This window comes from Mastigoproctus giganteus, chromosome 4 (genome assembly GCF_048544385.1).
Source record: "Mastigoproctus giganteus isolate SK-2022 chromosome 4, ASM4854438v1, whole genome shotgun sequence".
NCBI classification, from domain to species: domain Eukaryota; kingdom Metazoa; phylum Arthropoda; class Arachnida; order Uropygi; family Thelyphonidae; genus Mastigoproctus; species Mastigoproctus giganteus.
In genome coordinates, this window is record NC_143578.1 from 1,607,463 (window position 1) to 1,625,685 (window position 18,223).

The following is an 18,223-nucleotide window of genomic DNA, read 5'->3' on the forward strand; positions in this document are numbered from 1 at the left end:
AAAAAGGCACCTGGGGTGGATGGGATCTTTCCAGTTATATTAAAGGAGGCAGCAAAGGAAGTAAGCAAACCCCTAGCCATAATTATGAGAGCTTCTTTGGACTCAGGGGAGGTACCCATGGACTGGAGATGTGCAAATGTAACCCCAATTCACAAAGGAGGATCAAAGGCTGACACAAGTAATTATAGACCTGTTAGTTTAACTTCGGTTCCAGGAAAATTAATGGAGGCACTGGTTAAAGAAGCACTGCAGGATCATCTGGACAAGAATTCAGTTATAGCTCAGACACAGCATGGTTTTGTTAAGGGCAGGTCTTGTCTGACCAATTTGATTGGATACTATGATGTAGTCACAAAAGAACTGGATGCAGGGAATAACTTTGATATTATATATTTGGATCTTAGAAAGGCTTTTGATACTGTTGCGCATGGAAGACTGCTGCACAAATTGGAGCAGGCAGTGTGGCATTGGAGGCAAATTGCTGCAATGGATAAAGGGATGGTTGAGTGGCAGAAGACAGAGAGTGGTAATCAATGGACACTGCTCAACGTGGACTAATGTTATTAGTGGAGTTCCTCAGGGTTCAGTGTTGGGTCCATTGTTGTTTTCTGTATTTATAAATGATATTGATGATGGTGTATCAGGCTTAATGTCCAAGTTTGCAGACGATACCAAGGTTGGCAGGGTTGTTAAGGACACTACTGATACTATGCTGCTGCAACAGGATCTGGAAAGGTTGAGCAGATGGGCTGAGAGGTGGCAAATGAAGTTTAACATTGACAAATGTAAAGTACTACATATGGGAAACTGTAACCCCAGATCAACGTATCAACTCTGTGGTACTACGCTGACAGTGGTAGAGAATGAAAAGGACCTGGGGGTAATTGTGCAGGCAGATATGAAGTTCTCTGAGCAGTGCAGACGAGCTGCAAGAGTAGCTCATGGTGTCCTGTCAATGATATACAGGAATTTTTCTAGCAGGGACAGGGATGTGATTATTCCCTTGTATAAGGCATTGGTCAGGCCACACCTTGAGTACTGTATACAGGTCTGGAGGCCTCATTTCAAGAAGGATGTAGAGCTGCTGGAACGAGTACAGAGAAGGGCAACAAGATTAGTGAATGGAACAAAGGGTTGCTCTTACGAAGAAAGGCTTAAGTTTTGCAAATTACAGAGCCTGGAGACTAGGCATCGGCGAGGTGATCTGATAGAGGTGTATAAGGCTTTGAATGGCTTGAGCATGCTCAATGCCAATGGGATTCTTCCTCTTGCTCAGAATAATCACCTGAGAGGGCATAAATTCAAATTGAGAAAGGACGGATGTCGGATAGATGTGCGCAAATTTGCCTTTAGCCAGCGGGCAGTTGGTTTGTGGAATAGACTCCCATCGCTTGTTGTTGAAGTTGATAGCCTAAATAAATTTAAGGCTCAGCTGGACAGGTATTTCGAACGAACGGGGGGGTGAAATGGGAGTAGTGGTGGTTTTTTTTTTTTTTTTGGCTGATGCTGAATAAGCTTGCTTTCTTGCATCATATGCCTCTACTAATGCTAATGCTAATTTTGCTAGCAGGGAAAAGGAGGTGATTATCCCTCTGTATAAGGCAATCGTCAGGCCACGCCTTGAGTACTGCGTACAGGTCTGGAGGCCTCATTTTAGGAAGGATGTAGATTTACTTGAGCATGTACAGAGAAGGGCAACAAGATTGGTGAGGGGAATGAAGGGATCCTCTTATCAAGAAAGGCTTAAGTTCTGCAAATTTCAGTGGGTGGAGACTAAGCACCTGCACGGTGATCTGATTGAGGTGTATAAAGCCTTGAATGGGTTGAGCACACTGAATTCTGATGGGATCCTTCCACTTGTTCAGATTACGAACCTAAGGGGGCATAAATTCAAATTAAGAAAGGACAGATGTAGAATAGATGTGCGGAAATTTGCCTTTAGCCAGCGGGTGGTTAATTGCTGGAACAAACTTCCATCTGTCGTTGTGGAAGTTGATAGGTTGAATAAATTTAAGGAGGAACTGGACAGGCATTTGGAGGGAATGGTGTGATTATTATTTTTTTTTTTTTGGCTGATGCTGCATAAGCTCATAACATTTGCTTTCTTGCATCACATGCCACTACTACTACTACTATTTGGATGCTTATCATGCATCTAGCTGCATACTTTTATAAATTCTTTTCACTTTTAGGGATTTATGTTTACAAATTCTTATTCTTCCATGAATTTTCTATTCACAAGTTCAAGTTTACAATTTTATTTTAACACTGAAGTGCAAAATTTCTCTTGCTTTTAATATAGAACTAGAGCTGGAGATTGCTCCTTTATTCAAGGACAAGTGCACATGATTTACCACCCTATTCTGGACTAATCAACAAAGAGATCAAGACAACAATTTCCGACTTGAGAATGGCAATAACTAGTTTAGCTTTGTATATGATGTAAGCACCTCAAGAAAGATATAACATGTTATCTATAGCAGGATACCCCCCCCCCCCAGACTGTGATATATTATTTTAATATTCATTTACTATTCTTTAACATTTGAGCTTTTTAGATATTTACAGTTTTATTTTATTTTCATTTATTTATAAACTTTAGCTCAGAAGAAGACTTTAGCAAGATGGCCTTCAGGGGAACAGAAGAGTTGTTAGCATTAGCAAAGGCACATGATGCAAGAAAGCAAGCTTATATAGAATCAGCCAAAAAAAAAAAAAAACCCTTATTTCACCCATCCACTCACTCCAAATGTTTGTCAGGTTCTGCCTTGAATCTATTTAAGCTATTAACTTCTACAATGACAGATGGAAGTTTGTTCCAGCAACCAACTAACCGCTGGCTAAAGGCAAACTTCCACACATCTATCCTACAACCGTCTTTCCTCAATTTGAATTTATGCCCTCTCGGGCAATTATTCTGAGCAAGAGGAAGAATCCCCCATCAGCATTGAGCATGCTCAAATCATTCAAGGCTTTATACACTTCTATCAGATCACCTCGCCTGTGCCCCTAGTCTCCAGACACTGTAATTCGCAAAACTTAAGCCTTTCTTCGTAAGAGCAACCCTTTGTTCCATTCACTAATCTTGTTGCCCTACTCTGCACTTGCTCCAGCAGCTCTACATCCTTCCTAAAATGAAGTCTCCAGACCTGTATACAGTACTCAAGGTGTGGCCTGACCATTGCCTTATATAAGGGAATAATCACCTCCTTATCCCTGTATACCATTGACAAGACACCAAGAGCTACTCTTGCAGCTCGTCTGCACTGCTCAGAAAACTTCATATCTGCCTGCACAATTACCCCCAGGTCCTTTTCATTCTCTACCACTGTTAGTGTGGTACCAAAGAGTTGATACGTTACTCTGGGATTACTGCTTCCATATGTAGCATTTTACATTTGTCAATGTTAAACTTCATTTGCCACCTCTCAGCCCATCTGCTCAACCTTTCTAGATCCTGTTGCAGCATGGCATCAGTAGTGTCCTTAACAACCCTGCCAATCTTTGTATCGTCTACAAACTTGGACGTTAAGATTTTCCACGCATTTTCCATTGCCTACAACGTCCATATTTAGCAGTCGTTTGAACTTACCATCATCAATATCACTGATAAATACAGAAAACAACAATGGACCCAACACTGAATCCTGAGGGACTCCACTAATAACATTAGTTCACGAAGAGCAGTGTCCACTGATAACCACTCTCTGTCTTCCCCCACTCAACCATCCCTTTATCCAAAGCAGTAATTCGAGATTGGGAATGAGCGTAGCCTTGTTCAAGCAAAGTTTTTACTGCTCCTGGAATTGGCATAATAACTTATTTTCTAGAGTAGCTTTATATTCCTATTATAATACTTAGTTTAAAGTTTAACTTAGATAGAGATTTTGTAAGTTATTATTTAGTATCGGTACGGGTATCCAATCCACGTGTTACAAGTTTTGCAGCTCTGCTGAACGGAAAAGTTTTAGCCATATTTAGTCGCTTTACTGACCAATTGTTATATTAAATTATTTTCTATAAGTAGCTTATAGACCTAGTCAAGATTTGGTTTATTCTGAATTTAGACAGAGAGATTTTGGAAGTTAATTAATACTTATGTGTTCGTAGTTTTACTGTTCGTAACTTGCTGCCATTGTTATGCGATACAATGTTATATCCCGAACTAGATAGCATTAGCTTAGTATATTATATAATATTGTCAATTAATCAGTAAAATCTATTAACCTTGTTAAACTTAATTGTTAGTTAAATTGTACATTTAACTAAATACATACAACGACTTAGACTGTAACATAATTAATTAATACATAACTTGATATGTAAGTTATATAAACGAAACTCGTATATAATACTCGATACTGAAAAATATATATAGTGGTATAACTGTGTTGGGATACAAGTTTAGAGTTATAATTTTGTACTGAAATTGAAATTTATTGAAATTAAATCGAAATCATGACTCAGACCAGAGCAGCAAAGCAAAAGGCTCAAGCTAATGGGAGTGCTGTGGCTTAGGGGAGAACTGAGGGGGGGCAGTTGCCCTCTGAATCACAGCCTTTTAAAATGCACTGCTTGCACGATGTTTGTGGAGCAATCAGGTACGGGACATAATATTGCCATGGGGGTTGTCTTTGTGTGTGCACGATACAAGGAGTGTAAAGAAATAAGGCGACAATTCAACGTTGTTATGGGCCTATATGAGAGGTTGAAGGACAGCGTAGATGCCCTCGAAGGATCTAAATTGAGGGGCCCACCAAGCTCTCAGCTGCCCACATCAATGCCAGAGGTTGCACCTGATCATCATGCAACACAGCGGCAACCCCCAAGGCAGAATGCACTGGTCCCACAGGAACTAATAGTTGTTAGTGACTATTGTCAGGGAAACGAGGAACACGTTATGTTAAAAGGATAGGTGGAACAGGACCAGGGTATGTCTGCAAGGGGCTAAAGTTGATGGCATTGTAGAGCAGATAGCATATTTTAAGGGCAGAAAAGGAGATATTGTTGTACACGCTGGAACTAATAATATTAAAAGTAGGAGACCGGCGGAATTACTTAACAAGTACAGATCACTGTTGAAAAAAAGTCCTGAATTAGGGTTGAATTTGAAAGTGTCTGCAATTCTGCCTAGACACGATAGGAGGGAGTATATGATGAGAGCCTTTTCGATCAATTCGGCCCTGGAAAGATTGTTCAAGGCTCAAGGGGTAGATTTTTTTTTTTCAGCCTGGTCTGCACTTGTTAACATGAGAGACTGCTTCTACAGGGATGGGATACACTTAAATAGAAAGCATGCAAGAATATTTGCTGATGTTTTCAAGGAAGTGTTAAGTGGGTTGGAAAACTGCTGGCTTCGGGGGATACAAGGCTTAATAGATTAACAGTAGCCACTGGCAGAGGTGAAAGTGAATCCTTGCACTGCTTCTATTGGAATGAGCAGCAGCTTGGAATATAAGATGCATAAGATGCATGGTACTTCATAGACTGCTGGGAGTCATTGTGGTACAAATAAACACATGGGTTGTGTTAGCGTAGCTAAGAATAGGAACAGGTGCATGTATACTTGCGTGTACACCAATGCTAGGAGTTTGGTAAATAAAATTGATGAATTTGAGGTATTGCTCAAAACATGAAAGGCAGATATAGTTGGGATATCAGAGATGTGGTATTACACAGATATAAGGAATGCAGAACTGGAATTTGGCGAGTACAATGTGTACAGAAAGTACAGGAAGGGAGGAGGGGGTTATGCTATTAGTTAAGAAACACACAAAATCCAAGGAAGTGAAGCCAGTCGACATCGCTGGACAGTGCAGTGTCGAGTCAGTTTGGTGTGACATAAGCATTGGGAGATCAAAATTGAGAGTAGGAGTGTGCTATAGGCCTAATAACTCTGACGAGTATAATATGAAACTGTACAGAGAAATAGAGTGGGCCAGTAATTCAGAGTGTCTTATAATGGGGGATTTAATTTTCCAGATATTGACTGGAATTTGTGAGTTGGTCACTCACACACTAGCAAGGCTTTTATGGATTTATTGGATGATCGTTTTCAACATCAGCATGTTCGGGAGGCAACTATAGGGAGTAATACTCTTGATCTAATTATCAGTAGTGATTCTTCATGCATTAAGAATTTGCAGATAGATAAAGGAACCACTAGGTGGCAGTGATCACAGTGTGCTGAAGTGGGATTTACTTAAAGAGGTAAGTACCATCAGTGGTAAAGGGAAGGGTTTTTGCTTTCGTAAAGGTGACTACAATGGTCTGAGACAGTATTTCAATTCTATACAGTGCGACCAACTGATGATGTTACCAATAGCAAATTCAAAATGGGAAGTATTCAAAGAACTTATCTTGGAAGCTACTAGGCTTTACATACCAACTAAGAAATATTGTTCAAGGTTTAGGCCTAAATGGATGTCAGATGAACTAATGAGACATGGCAGAGAAGAAAAATGCATGGGATATATATAAATTAATGGGTTACATAGAAGCCTATGATAGATATAAGTTTGTCTGTAACCAAGTCACAAAGGAGATTAGGCAGATAAAGACAGATTATGAGAAATCCTTGGCAAAGGATGCAAAGAAAAACAGAAAAGAGTTCTTACCTATGTAAACTCTAGAAGGAAAGGGATGAATCAGATTGGTCCAATGGATATTGAGGGTTGAACTGTTAATGATCCTGCTCGGGTGGCTAACAAACTAAATGAGTATTTTGCATCTAAATTCACCCATGAGGAGGAATTCAGGGAGGAGAATATCAGAGGTGAGTTAAACTCTGGCAGTGAGCTAGATGATTTTGTAATAAATGAGAGCAAAGTGGAGGAGAAATTGTTGAAGATAAACATAAAAAAAGGCACCTGGGGAGGATGGGATCTATCCAGTTATATTAAAGGAGGCAGCAAAGGAAGTAAGCAAATCCTTACCATAATTATGAGAGCTTCTTTGAACTCAGAGGAGGTACCCATAGACTGCAGTTGTTCAAATGTAACCCCAATTCACAAAGGAGGATCAAAGGCTGACACAGGTAATCATAGATCTGTAAGTTTAACTTCTGTTCCAGGAAAATTAATGGAGGCACTGGTTAAAGAAACACTGCAGGATCATCTAGACAAGATTTCAGTTATAGCTCGGACACAGCATGGTTTTGTTAAGGGGAATTCTTGCCTGATCAATATGATTGGATACTATGATGCAGTCATAAAAGAACTGGATGCAGGTAATAACTTTGATATTATACACTTGGATCTTAGAAAGGCTTTTGATACTGTTGCACATGGAAGACTGCTGCATAAATTGGAGCAGTGTGGCATTGGAGACAAATCGCTGCTATGGATAAAGCGGGTGGTTGAGGGGGGGAGAAGACAGAGAGTGGTAATCAATGGACACTGCTCATCGTGGACTAATGTTATTAGCGGAGTCCCTCAGGGTTCAGTGTTGGGTCCATTATTGTTTTCAGTATTTATAAATGATATTGATGATGATGACCTGGGGGTAATTGTGCAGGCAGATATGAAGTTTTCTGAGCAGTGCAGATGGGCTACAAGAGTAGCTCAAGAGTAGCTCATATCATTGACAAGACATACAGGAATTTTTCTAGCAAGGATAAGGAGGTGATTATTCCCTTGTATAAGGCAGTAGTCAGTCCCCACCTTGAGTACTGTATACAGATCTGAAGGCTTCATTTCACGAAGGATGTAGAGCTGTTGGAACGAGTACAGAGAAGGGCAGCAAGATTAGTGAATGGAACAAAGGGTTGCTCTTACGAAGAAAGGCTTAAATTTTGCAAATTCCAGTGTCTAGAGACTAGGCACCTGCGATGTGATCTGACAGAGGTGTATAAAGCCTTGAATGGTTTGAGCACGATCAATGCTAATGGGATTTTTCCTCTTGCTCAGAATAATCACCTGATAGGGCATAAATTCAATTTGATGAAAGGCAGATGTAGGATAGATGTGCGGAAATTTGCCTTTAGCCGGTGGGTAGTTGGTCGGTGGAAGAGACTTCCATCCCTTGTTGTGGAAGTTGATAGCCTAAATAAATTTAAGGTTCAGCTGGACAGGTATTTCAAACGAACTGAGGAATAAAATGGGAGTGGTTTTTTTTAAAATTTTTTTTTGGCTGATGCTGCATAAGCTTGCTTTCTTGCATCGTAAGCCTCTACTAATGCTAATGCCAATTTGCCTCCACTGCCACACTGCTTCAATTTGTGCAGCATCTACCATTTGTAACAGTATCAAAGGCTTTTCTAAGATCAAAATATATGATATTAAAGTTTTTATTTGCATCCAGTTCCTTTGTGACTACGTCATAGTATCCAATCAAATTAGTCAGACAAGACTTCCCCTTAACAAACCCATGCTGTGTCCAAGCTATAACTAAAGTCTTGTTTAGATGATCCTGTAATGCTTCTTTAACCAGTGCCTCCCTTAATTTCTCTGGAACAGCAGTTAAACTAATAGGTCTGTAATTACCTGTGTCAGCCTTTGATCCTCCTTTGTGAATTGAGGTCACATTTGCACTTCTCCAGTTCATGGGTACCTCCCTGTGTCCAGGAAGCTCTCATAATTATGTCTAAGGGTTTGCTTAATTCCTTTGCTGCCTCCTTTAATATAATTGGATCGATTCCATCCACCCCAGATCCCTTTCTTGTGTTTATCTTCAACAATTTCTCCTCCACTTTACTCTCAGTTATTACAAGATTATCTCGCTTACTGCCAGGGTTGAATACACCTCTGGCATTCCCCTCGCTGAATAACTCCTCATGTGTGAATGCCGATGAAATATATTTATTTAGTTTGTTAGCTACCTGAGCAGGATCATCAACAGTTGAACCATCGATAACAAATGGACCAATCTGATTCATCCCATTCCTTGTAGAGTTTACATAAGTAAAGAACTCTTTGCTGTTTTTCTTTGCATCCTTTGCCAAAGATTTCTCGTAATTTGCCTTCAACTGTCTAACCTCCTTTGTAACTTGGTTACAGACCAGCTTATATCTATCATAGGCTTCTGTGTCAGATGCTAATTTATATGTATCCTATGCATTTTTCTTCTGTGTCACATGTATAATTAGTTCATATGACATCCATTTAGGCCTAAATCTTGAACAATATTTCTTAGTTTTTATGAAAAGCCCACTAGCTTCCAAGAATAATTGTTTGAATGCTTTCCATTTTGAATTTGCTCTTGGTAGCACTTAAATACTGTCTCAGAGCACCGTAGTCACCTTTACGAAAGCAAAAACCCTTCCCTTTACCCTTGATGGTAGTTACCTCTTTGAATAAATCCCACTTTTGCACACTGTGACCACTGCCACCTCATGGTTCCTTTATCTGCAGATTCTTGATGCATGAAGAATCATTACTGATAATCAGATCAAAAGTATTACTCCCTGTAGTTGCCTACCGAACATGCTGTTGTAGAAAACAATCATCCAATAAATCCATAAAAGCCTTGCTAGTGTGTGAGTGGCCAACCCACAAATTCCAGTCAATATCCGGAAAATTAAAATCCCCCATTATAAGACACTCTAATTTACTGGTCGACTATTTATCTGCACAATTTGTCATTATACTCATCAGATTCATTAGGCCTATAACACACACCTACTCTATTTTTCCTTTCCCAGCGCTTATGTCACGCCAAACAAACTCAACATTGCATTGCCCACCCACATCAATTGGATGCTCTCGCTTCGATTTTATGTGTTTCTTAACTAACAGCATAACCCCTCCTCCCTCCCTGTCCCCGTCTATCCTTTCTGTTCAAGTTCAAGTTTCTGTGCACTTCAAGCTCATCGAATTTATTAACTATACTCCTAGCATTGGTGTACATGCAAGTATACATGCACCTATTTCTACTTTTAATTACCCTAACACAGCCCATGTATTTACTTGTTCCACTATGACTCCCAGCAGTCCTGGAAATTCCAATTGCCTTGCTTTCCAGGCAATGAGAATTTCCCTGGAAACACACAAAATCAATTTCATTTCAACTGAAATAGTGCAAGAATCACTTTTACCTCTGTTTTTTTTTTTTTTTTTTTTTTTTTTTTTAGGAGCATTAGCAACTATGGCCATATTGCTCCAGGATATGCGGTGGTCATTCCCTGACCTTTCCGCATCCTCCGTATTTGGTGGTGACGGGCTCGAACCCCGGCCTAATCAAGAAGCGTGTGCTACACACTGCTGCTCCTTCCCACCTGGCTACGGAGGCGCCTACTTTTACCTCTGCCAGCAGCTACTGTTAATCTATTAGTCCATGTATTCCCCGAAGCTAGCAGTTTTCTGACCCAGCTAACTCTGCCTCGATAGCATCAGCAAATATTCTTGCACCCTTTTGTTGCTTTGAAGGCCATCTTGCTACCATCTTCTTCTGAGCTAAAGTTTATAAATAAATGAAAATAAAATTATCTTAAAGTAAATTATCTAAATTACATGACATATGCAAGAGGTTATTCAATAGAAAGTTTTCTCACTCTCTGTTGAATAACCTGCATAAGCCCAAATGTGCCCTTAAATAACTTTTATCTGAAGTGTACGGTGATGCAGCATTAATATAAGCTTACCATAACTTTGATATTGCTTGCTGATAAAAAAAAAAAAAAAAAAGGAGGAGGATCCCATTTAACAATATGACTAAGTCAATGATATTAAAATATCATAATCTCAGTTGAGTTCAGGAAACAATTACTCTTTGTTTCCCCTCAGTCCGTTATATCGTGTCTCACTCAGCAAGAATAAAATTTTAGATCATTTTTCGACTGATGCAAATTGCTTTAAAATGTCCAAATAAGTACTTACCAAGTGGATTATTGTTGGAAAGATCATATTTGCCAATTTCTAAAAAGCGACCATGTTGAGCAAGACATCTCACACTTGCTTGAAGTTTTTCTTCTGCTAAAGAATTTAGCACCAGATCAACTCCTGAAAATGAAAAATATATATAAATATTAGTATTGATAATTGTTACATGTTCATTACATGTAAAAAGCCTTATTGTAGATGTTGAAGAGGTAACAAAGAAGAGAATCACTCTGCAATTTCTGCTGGGTGTGTGTGTGTGTGTGTGACTGGTTTACAATAAACACTCGGAAAAAAAAAATCCGAATGCATATTATTCATACTTTGGTTGCAAGGCTGGTAATCAAGACAAAACTTGGGTTCCACATAAGTGCTGTATTACCTGTACAACAAATACAGGTAATACAGCGCATCCTCAGATTTGTACAACAAATCTGAGGATGCGACTAATGGAAAAATTAAAAGTATGTATTTTGATGTTCTTAGGGACGGCCTCTGTAGCCGAGTGGGCAGGAGCGGGAGTGCAGTAGCACACGCTCTTTGAGTAGACCGGGGTTCAAGCCCCTGACTGCTGAATACGGTCGATCTGCCAACCTGCACTGGACCAGCGTGGCAGATTATGGTCCATTTCACTCAGCATGAATTGTTGAGGAGGCTTCCATCCTGCAGTGGGTTGATAATGGCTGCACTTTACTTTTACTTTATGGTGTGTTACCACGTGACAACATCAACAATTGCTATTTCTGTATGACAAAATATTAGGGTTTATCAGAAAAACACGAAAACGGCATCAAATATCCTAAAGCATCATCTGCAATAAGGCTTGTTACATGTAATGAATTCTTGTGTTGCAGCTTTGCTGACTGTCCACTTCAACAGATTTGGACTACCAACTATAAAATTATAATGCACAGCACTGAATTAAGCAGGATGAGTTTAATTACTTAGTTGGTGATTTGACTACTAATGACATTAAGAGTAGGAGACCGGCGGAATTACTTGACAAGTACAGGTCACTGATGAAAAAAAGCCGTGAATTAGGGTTGAAATTGAAAGTGTCTGCAATTCTGCCCAGACACGATAGGAGGGAGTATATGATGAGAGCCCTGTCAATCAATTCGGCCCTGGAAAGATTGTGCAGGGCTCAAGGGGTAGAATTTTTTTCAGCCTGGTCTGTACTTGTTAACAGGAGAGACTGCTTCTACAGGGATGGGATACACTTAAATAGAAAGGGTGCAAGAATGTTTGCTGATGCTATCGAGGCAATGTTAGGTGGGTCGGAAAACTGCTAGATTGGGGGGATACAAGGACTAATAGATTAACAGTAGCCACTGGCAGAGGTGAAAGTGATTCTTGCACTGCTTCTATTGGAATGAGCCGCAGCCTGGAAAATAAGATGCAGGATATTTCAGAGACTGCTGGGAATCATTGGGGTACAAGTAAACACATGGGTTGTGTTAGGGTAGCTAAGAAAAAGAACAGGTGCATGTATACTTGTGTGTACACCAATGCTAGGAGTTTAGTAAATAAATTTGATGAATTTGAGGTATTGCTCAAAACATCAAAGGCAGATATTGTGGGGATTTCAGAGACGTGGTGTCACACAGATATAAGAAATGCAGAACTGGAATTTGGGGAGTACAATGTCTACAGAAAGGATAGACAGGATAGGAAGGGAGGAGGGGTTATGCTATTAGTTAAAAAACACATAAAATCCAAGGAAGTGAAGCCAGTCGACATCGCTGGACAGTGCAGTGTCGAGTCAGTTTGGTGTGACAAGCATTGGGAGATCAAAATTGAGAGTAGGAGTGTGCTATAAGCCTAATGACTCTGATGAGTATAATAAGAAACTGTTCGGAGAAATAGAGTGGGCCAGTAAATCAGAGAGTCTTATAATGGGGGATTTTAATTTCCCAGATATTGACTGGAATTTGGGGGCTGGTTACTCACACACTAGCAGGGCTTTTGTGGATTTATTGGATGATTGTTTTCTACATCAGCATGTTCGGGAGGCAACTAGAGGGAGTAATACTCTTGATTTGATTATCAGTAGTGATTCTTCATGCATTAAGAATCTGCAGATAAATGAACCACTTGGTGGCAGTGATCACAGTGTGCTGAAGTGGGAGTTACTCAAAGAGGTAACTACCATTAGGGGTAAAGGGAAGGGGTATTGCTTTCGTAAAGGCGACTACAATGGACTGAGACAGTATTTAAATTCTATACAGTGGGATCAACTGATGATACTGCCAACAGCAAATTCAAAAAACTTATCGTGGAAGCTACTAGGCTTTACATACCAACTAAGAAATATTGTTCAAGGTTTAGGCCTAAATGGTTGTCAGATGAACTAATGAGGCATATGGCAGAGAAGAAAAATGCATGGGATACATACAAATTAACACGTGACACGGACGCCTATGACAGATACAAGTTGATCTGTAACCAAGTTACAAAGGAGGTTAGGCAGGCGAAGGCAGATTACGAGAGATCCTTGGCAAGGGATGCGAAGAAAAACAGCAAAGAGTTCTTTACTTATGTAAACTCTAGAAGGAAGGGGATGAATCAGATTGGTCCACTTGAGATCGATGGGTCAACTGTTGATGACCCTGCTCGGGTAGCTAACAAACTAAATGAATATTTTGCATCGACATTCACACATGAGGAGTTATTCAGCGAGGGGAATGCCAGAGGTGTATTCAACTCTAGCAGTAAGCTAGAGAATCTTGTAATAACTGAGAGCAAAGTGGAGGAGAAATTGTTGAAGATAAACACAAGAAAGGCACCTGGGGTGGATGGGATCTATCCAGTTATATTAAAGGAGGCAGCAAAGGAGGTAAGCAAACCCTTAGCCATAATTATGAGAGCTTCCTTGGACTCAGGGGAGGTACCCATTGACTGGAGATGTGCAAATGTGACCCCAATTCACAAAGGGGGATCAAAGGCTGACACAAGTAATTATAGACCTGTGAGTTTAACTTCTGTTCCCGGAAAATTAATGGAGGCACTGGTGAAAGAAGCACTGCAGGATCATCTAGACAAGACTTCAGTTATAGCTAGGACACAGCATGGTTTTGTTAAGGGGAAGTCTTGCCTGACCAATTTGATTGGATACTATGATGCAGTCACAAAAGAACTGGATGCAGGGAATAACTTTGATATTATATACTTGGATCTTAGAAAGGCTTTTGATACTGTTGCACATGGAAGACTGCTGCACAAATTGGAGCAGTGTGGCATTGGAGGCAAGTTGCTGCTATGGATAAAGGGGTGGTTGAGAGGGAGAAGACAGAGTGGTAATCAGTGGACGCTGCTCATCGTGGACTAATGTTATTAGTGGAGTCCCTCAGGGTTCAGTATTGGGGCCTTTATTGTTTTCTGTATTTATAAATGATATTGATGATGGTATATCAGGCTTAATGTCCAAGTTTGCAGACGATACGAAGGTTGGCAGGGTTGTCAAGGACACTACTGACACTATGCTGCTGCAACAGGATTTGGAAAGGTTGAGCAGATGGGCTTCGAGGTGGCAAATGAAGTTTAACATTGACAAATGTAAAGTACTACATATGGGAAACAGCAACCCCAGAGCAACGTATCAACTCTGTGGTACTACACTGACAGAGGTAGAGAATGAAAGGGACCTGGGGGTGGTGGTGCAGGCAGATATGAAGTTCTCTGAGCAGTGCAGACGAGCTGCAAGAGTAGCTCATGGTGTATTGTCAATGATATATAGGAATTTTTCTAGCAGGGATAAGGAGGTGATTATTCCCTTGTATAAGGCAATGGTCAGGCCACACCTAGAGTACTGTATACAGGCCTGGAGGCCTCATTTCAGGAAGGATGTAGAGCTGCTGGAACGAGTACAGAGAAGGGCAACTAGATTGGTGAATGGGACAAAGGGGTTCTCTTACGAAGAGAGGCTTAAGTTTTGCAAATTACAGTGTCTGGAAACTAGGCACCAGCGGGGTGATCTGATAGAGGTGTACAAAGCCTTGAATGGTTTGAGCATGCTCAATGCTGATGGGATTCTTCCTCTAGCTCAGAAAAATCACCTGAGAGGGCATAAATTCAAATTGAGGAAAGACAGATGTAGGATAGATGTGCGGAAATTTGCCTTTAGCCAGCGGGTGGTTGGTGGGTGGAACAGACTTCCATCCCTTGTCGTGGAAGTTGATAGCCTAAATAAGTTTAAGGCTCAGCTGGACAGGTATTTCGAACGAACAGAGGGGTGAAGTGGAAGTGGTTATTTTTATTTATTTATGTTACTTTTTTTTTTTTTTTTTTTTTTTTTTGGCTGATGCTGCATAAGCTTGCTTTCTTGCATCAAATGCCTCTACTAATGCTAATGCTAATTTAAAATTATTTAAAATGCAAGCAGAAATCCTTGGTTCTGGGTTAAAACAGTGGAAGTCACTTGAAGCAGGAACACTAAATTACAGTAAGTTGAAATGTTACAAAGTATTTACAAAATATTTTTTTATGGAAGATTTTAGGTAGGTTTTTCTGTAAAAACATTAGAGACCTGAATGAAATGGGCATTGAACAATTCTAATTAATGATATATTAGCATTAATAGAGGTACATAATGCAAGAATGCAAGCTTAAACAGCATTAAACAAAAAAAAAAAAAAAAAAAACACTTTCCCATTTCATTGATCCATTCATTCCAAAAGTTTGTCAAGTTCTGCCTTGAATTTATTTAAGTTATCAACTTCCACAACAACAGATGAAAGTTTTTTCCAGCTATCAACTCATTGAGAAAATCAAGTTGAGAGTTTGTTTGTTTGTTATTTGGTTTTTAGGAGCATTAGCAACTAAGGCCATATTGCTCCTGGAATATGCGGTGGTCATTCCCTGATCTTTCCGCATCCTCCGTATTTGGTGGTGACAGGCTCGAACCCCAGTCTAATCAAGAAGCATGTACTACGCACTGCTGCTCCTTCCCACCTGGCTAGAGGTTGAGAGTAGGAGTGTGTTATAGGCCTAATGACTCTGATGAGTACAATGAACAACTTGTACAGAGAAAAAGAGTGCACCAGTAAATCAGATTGTCTTATAATGGGGGATTTAACTTCCCGAATATAGAATGGAACTTGTGGGTTGGTCACTCACACACTAGCAAGACTTTTGTGGATTTATTGGATGACTGTTTTCTACAGCAGCATGTTCGAGATACAACCAAAGGGAGTAATACTCTTGATCTGATTATCAGCAGTGATTATTCATGCATTAAGAATCCACAGATAAAGGAACCACTAGGTGGCGGTGATCACAGTGTACTGATGTGGGATTCAACTTAAAGATGTAACTAACATCAGGGGTAAAGGGAAGGGTTTTTGCTTTTGTAAAGGTGACTACAGTGGTCACAGAGATTTTTTAAATTCTATATAGTGGACCGGGAATTACGGGAAATATTTTTGCTTTCCCAGAATTGATAATTTTAAAGTAACAATTTTCCCCCACAAATTCTAAATGGAAAGAATTCGAGGAATTAATCTTGCAAGCTACTAGGCTTTTCATACCAACTATGAAATACTGTCCAAAGTTTAGGCCTAAATGGATGTCAGATGAACTACTCAGACTCATGGCAGAGAAGAAAAATGAATAGGATGCATATAAATTATCAGGAGACACAGGTAGCTTATGATAGATATAAGATAGTCTGTAATCAAATCACAAAGGACGTTAGGCAAGCAAAGGCAGATTACAAGAAACCTTTGCAAAGGAGCAAAGAAAAACAGTAAAGACTTCTTTACTTATGTAAACTCTAGAAGGAAAAGGATGAATCAGATCGGTCCACTTGACAGTAGCGGTTTGATCGTTGATGAACCTGCTGAGGTAGATGACAAATGAATGAGTAATTTGCATTAATATTTGTTCCAGCAATCAACGAATCACTGGCTAAAAGAAAACTTCCTACAGTCTAATCTAAACCTCAATCCCTGTAATTTGAATTTATGTCCCCTAGTTCTGGAATTGTTTATAACAGAGTGAGAAGTCCACCTGCATTCATTTTACTAATCACTCTCAGAGCCTTATAAACTACACTCAGGTCATCTCTGAGGTGTCTGGTTTCAAAGCTCCGTAGCCCACATAATCGGAGTCTTCTCCACATGGTCTTCCTTCTGCCACTTTCACCATTCAGAGTTGCCCATTTTGGACCCTTTCAAGAAAGCTTGAAGTCTTTTTTCAGATGAGGTGATTACTGCAACTCAGATGAGGTGGTTACTGCAACGTGATTTGATTGTACAGTGAACCAATTGTAAAGGGGGAGGTACATTGTATTTTTAACTATTTACATGAAATTTTGGATAATTGGGGTAGCCACTTAATCGGGCAGCCGCTTAATGTCCCAAATAACCGGAATGGACTGTATATATATTTTTCAGTATCCAGTTTTATCTCCTGTCTATGGCCCACTTCCATGGAGTTGCAAAAAGCCAACTAAAATTCATAAATCAAATATTTATAAATCAGGAGATTAACATATATCCTTGTTACCAAACACTAGTTTTTTTCATGAAAAACACAAACACGAGTGGTAATTACAACCTATAGAAATTAGTACTGTGCATAGGCTGAAGGTTGGGAAGATGAAAGAAGATATTTGTTGACATTAGACTTCAATTAATGTAGATTGTAATTTTTGAGGAAATACACATGAAAGAAGGTTGTTCCAGAAATAAGTTGAATGAATAAATCAGGAAGAAGAAAAGTTGATTCTGTGAGTTTGAAGCTGCACAGGAAAAGGATGTTGGTTGATTGCACTAAAAGGGAGTCCAGACTGCTTTGTATGAGAGGGAGTGTGCAGGAATTATACAAGCCAGTTCAGAAGAACAGTTCTGATGTATATCAAGAAAAGGCATGTGGCAGAAATAGTAATAGTAATCACGCAATTTGATGTAAGAAAGCAAGCTTATGTAGCATCAGCAAAAAAAAAAAAAAAAAAAAAAAAACACACATTCCCTCTAAATGTCCAGTTCCTCCTTAAATTTATTTAACCTATCAACTTCCACAATGACAGATGGAAGTGTTTGTTCCACCGATTAACTGCCCGCTGGCTAAAGGCAAATTTCTGCACATCTACAGCTATTCTACAGCTGTCTTTCCTCAATTTTAATTTTTGCCCCTTTAGGTTTGTAATCTGAACAAGTGGAAGAATCCCGTCAGAGCCGCCTCCGTAGCCAGGTGGGCAGGAGCAGCAGTGCCTAGCACATGCTTCTTGATTATACCGGGGTTTGAGCCCGTGACCACCAAATATGGAGAATGTGGAAGGGTCAGGGAATGACCACCGCATATCCCCAGAGCAATACGGCCTTACTTGCTAATGCTCCTAAAAAACTAAATAACAACAACAACAGCAAGCCATCAGAATTCAGTGTGCTCAACCCATTCAAAGCCTTATA

At 39.8% G+C, this 18,223-nt stretch overlaps 1 protein-coding gene across 1 annotated transcript in view; it reads right to left on the bottom strand.

Moving 5' to 3' along the window:
- FASN1 (Fatty acid synthase 1) overlaps positions 1–18,223 on the bottom strand; it is a 371,433-nt gene that overhangs the window by 95,978 nt on the left and 257,232 nt on the right. Inside the window, exon 21 of the mRNA XM_090372546.1 lies at positions 10,815–10,937. Coding sequence (XP_090228672.1) covers positions 10,815–10,937 — 123 coding nt within the window. The remainder of the gene's footprint in view (positions 1–10,814; positions 10,938–18,223) is intronic.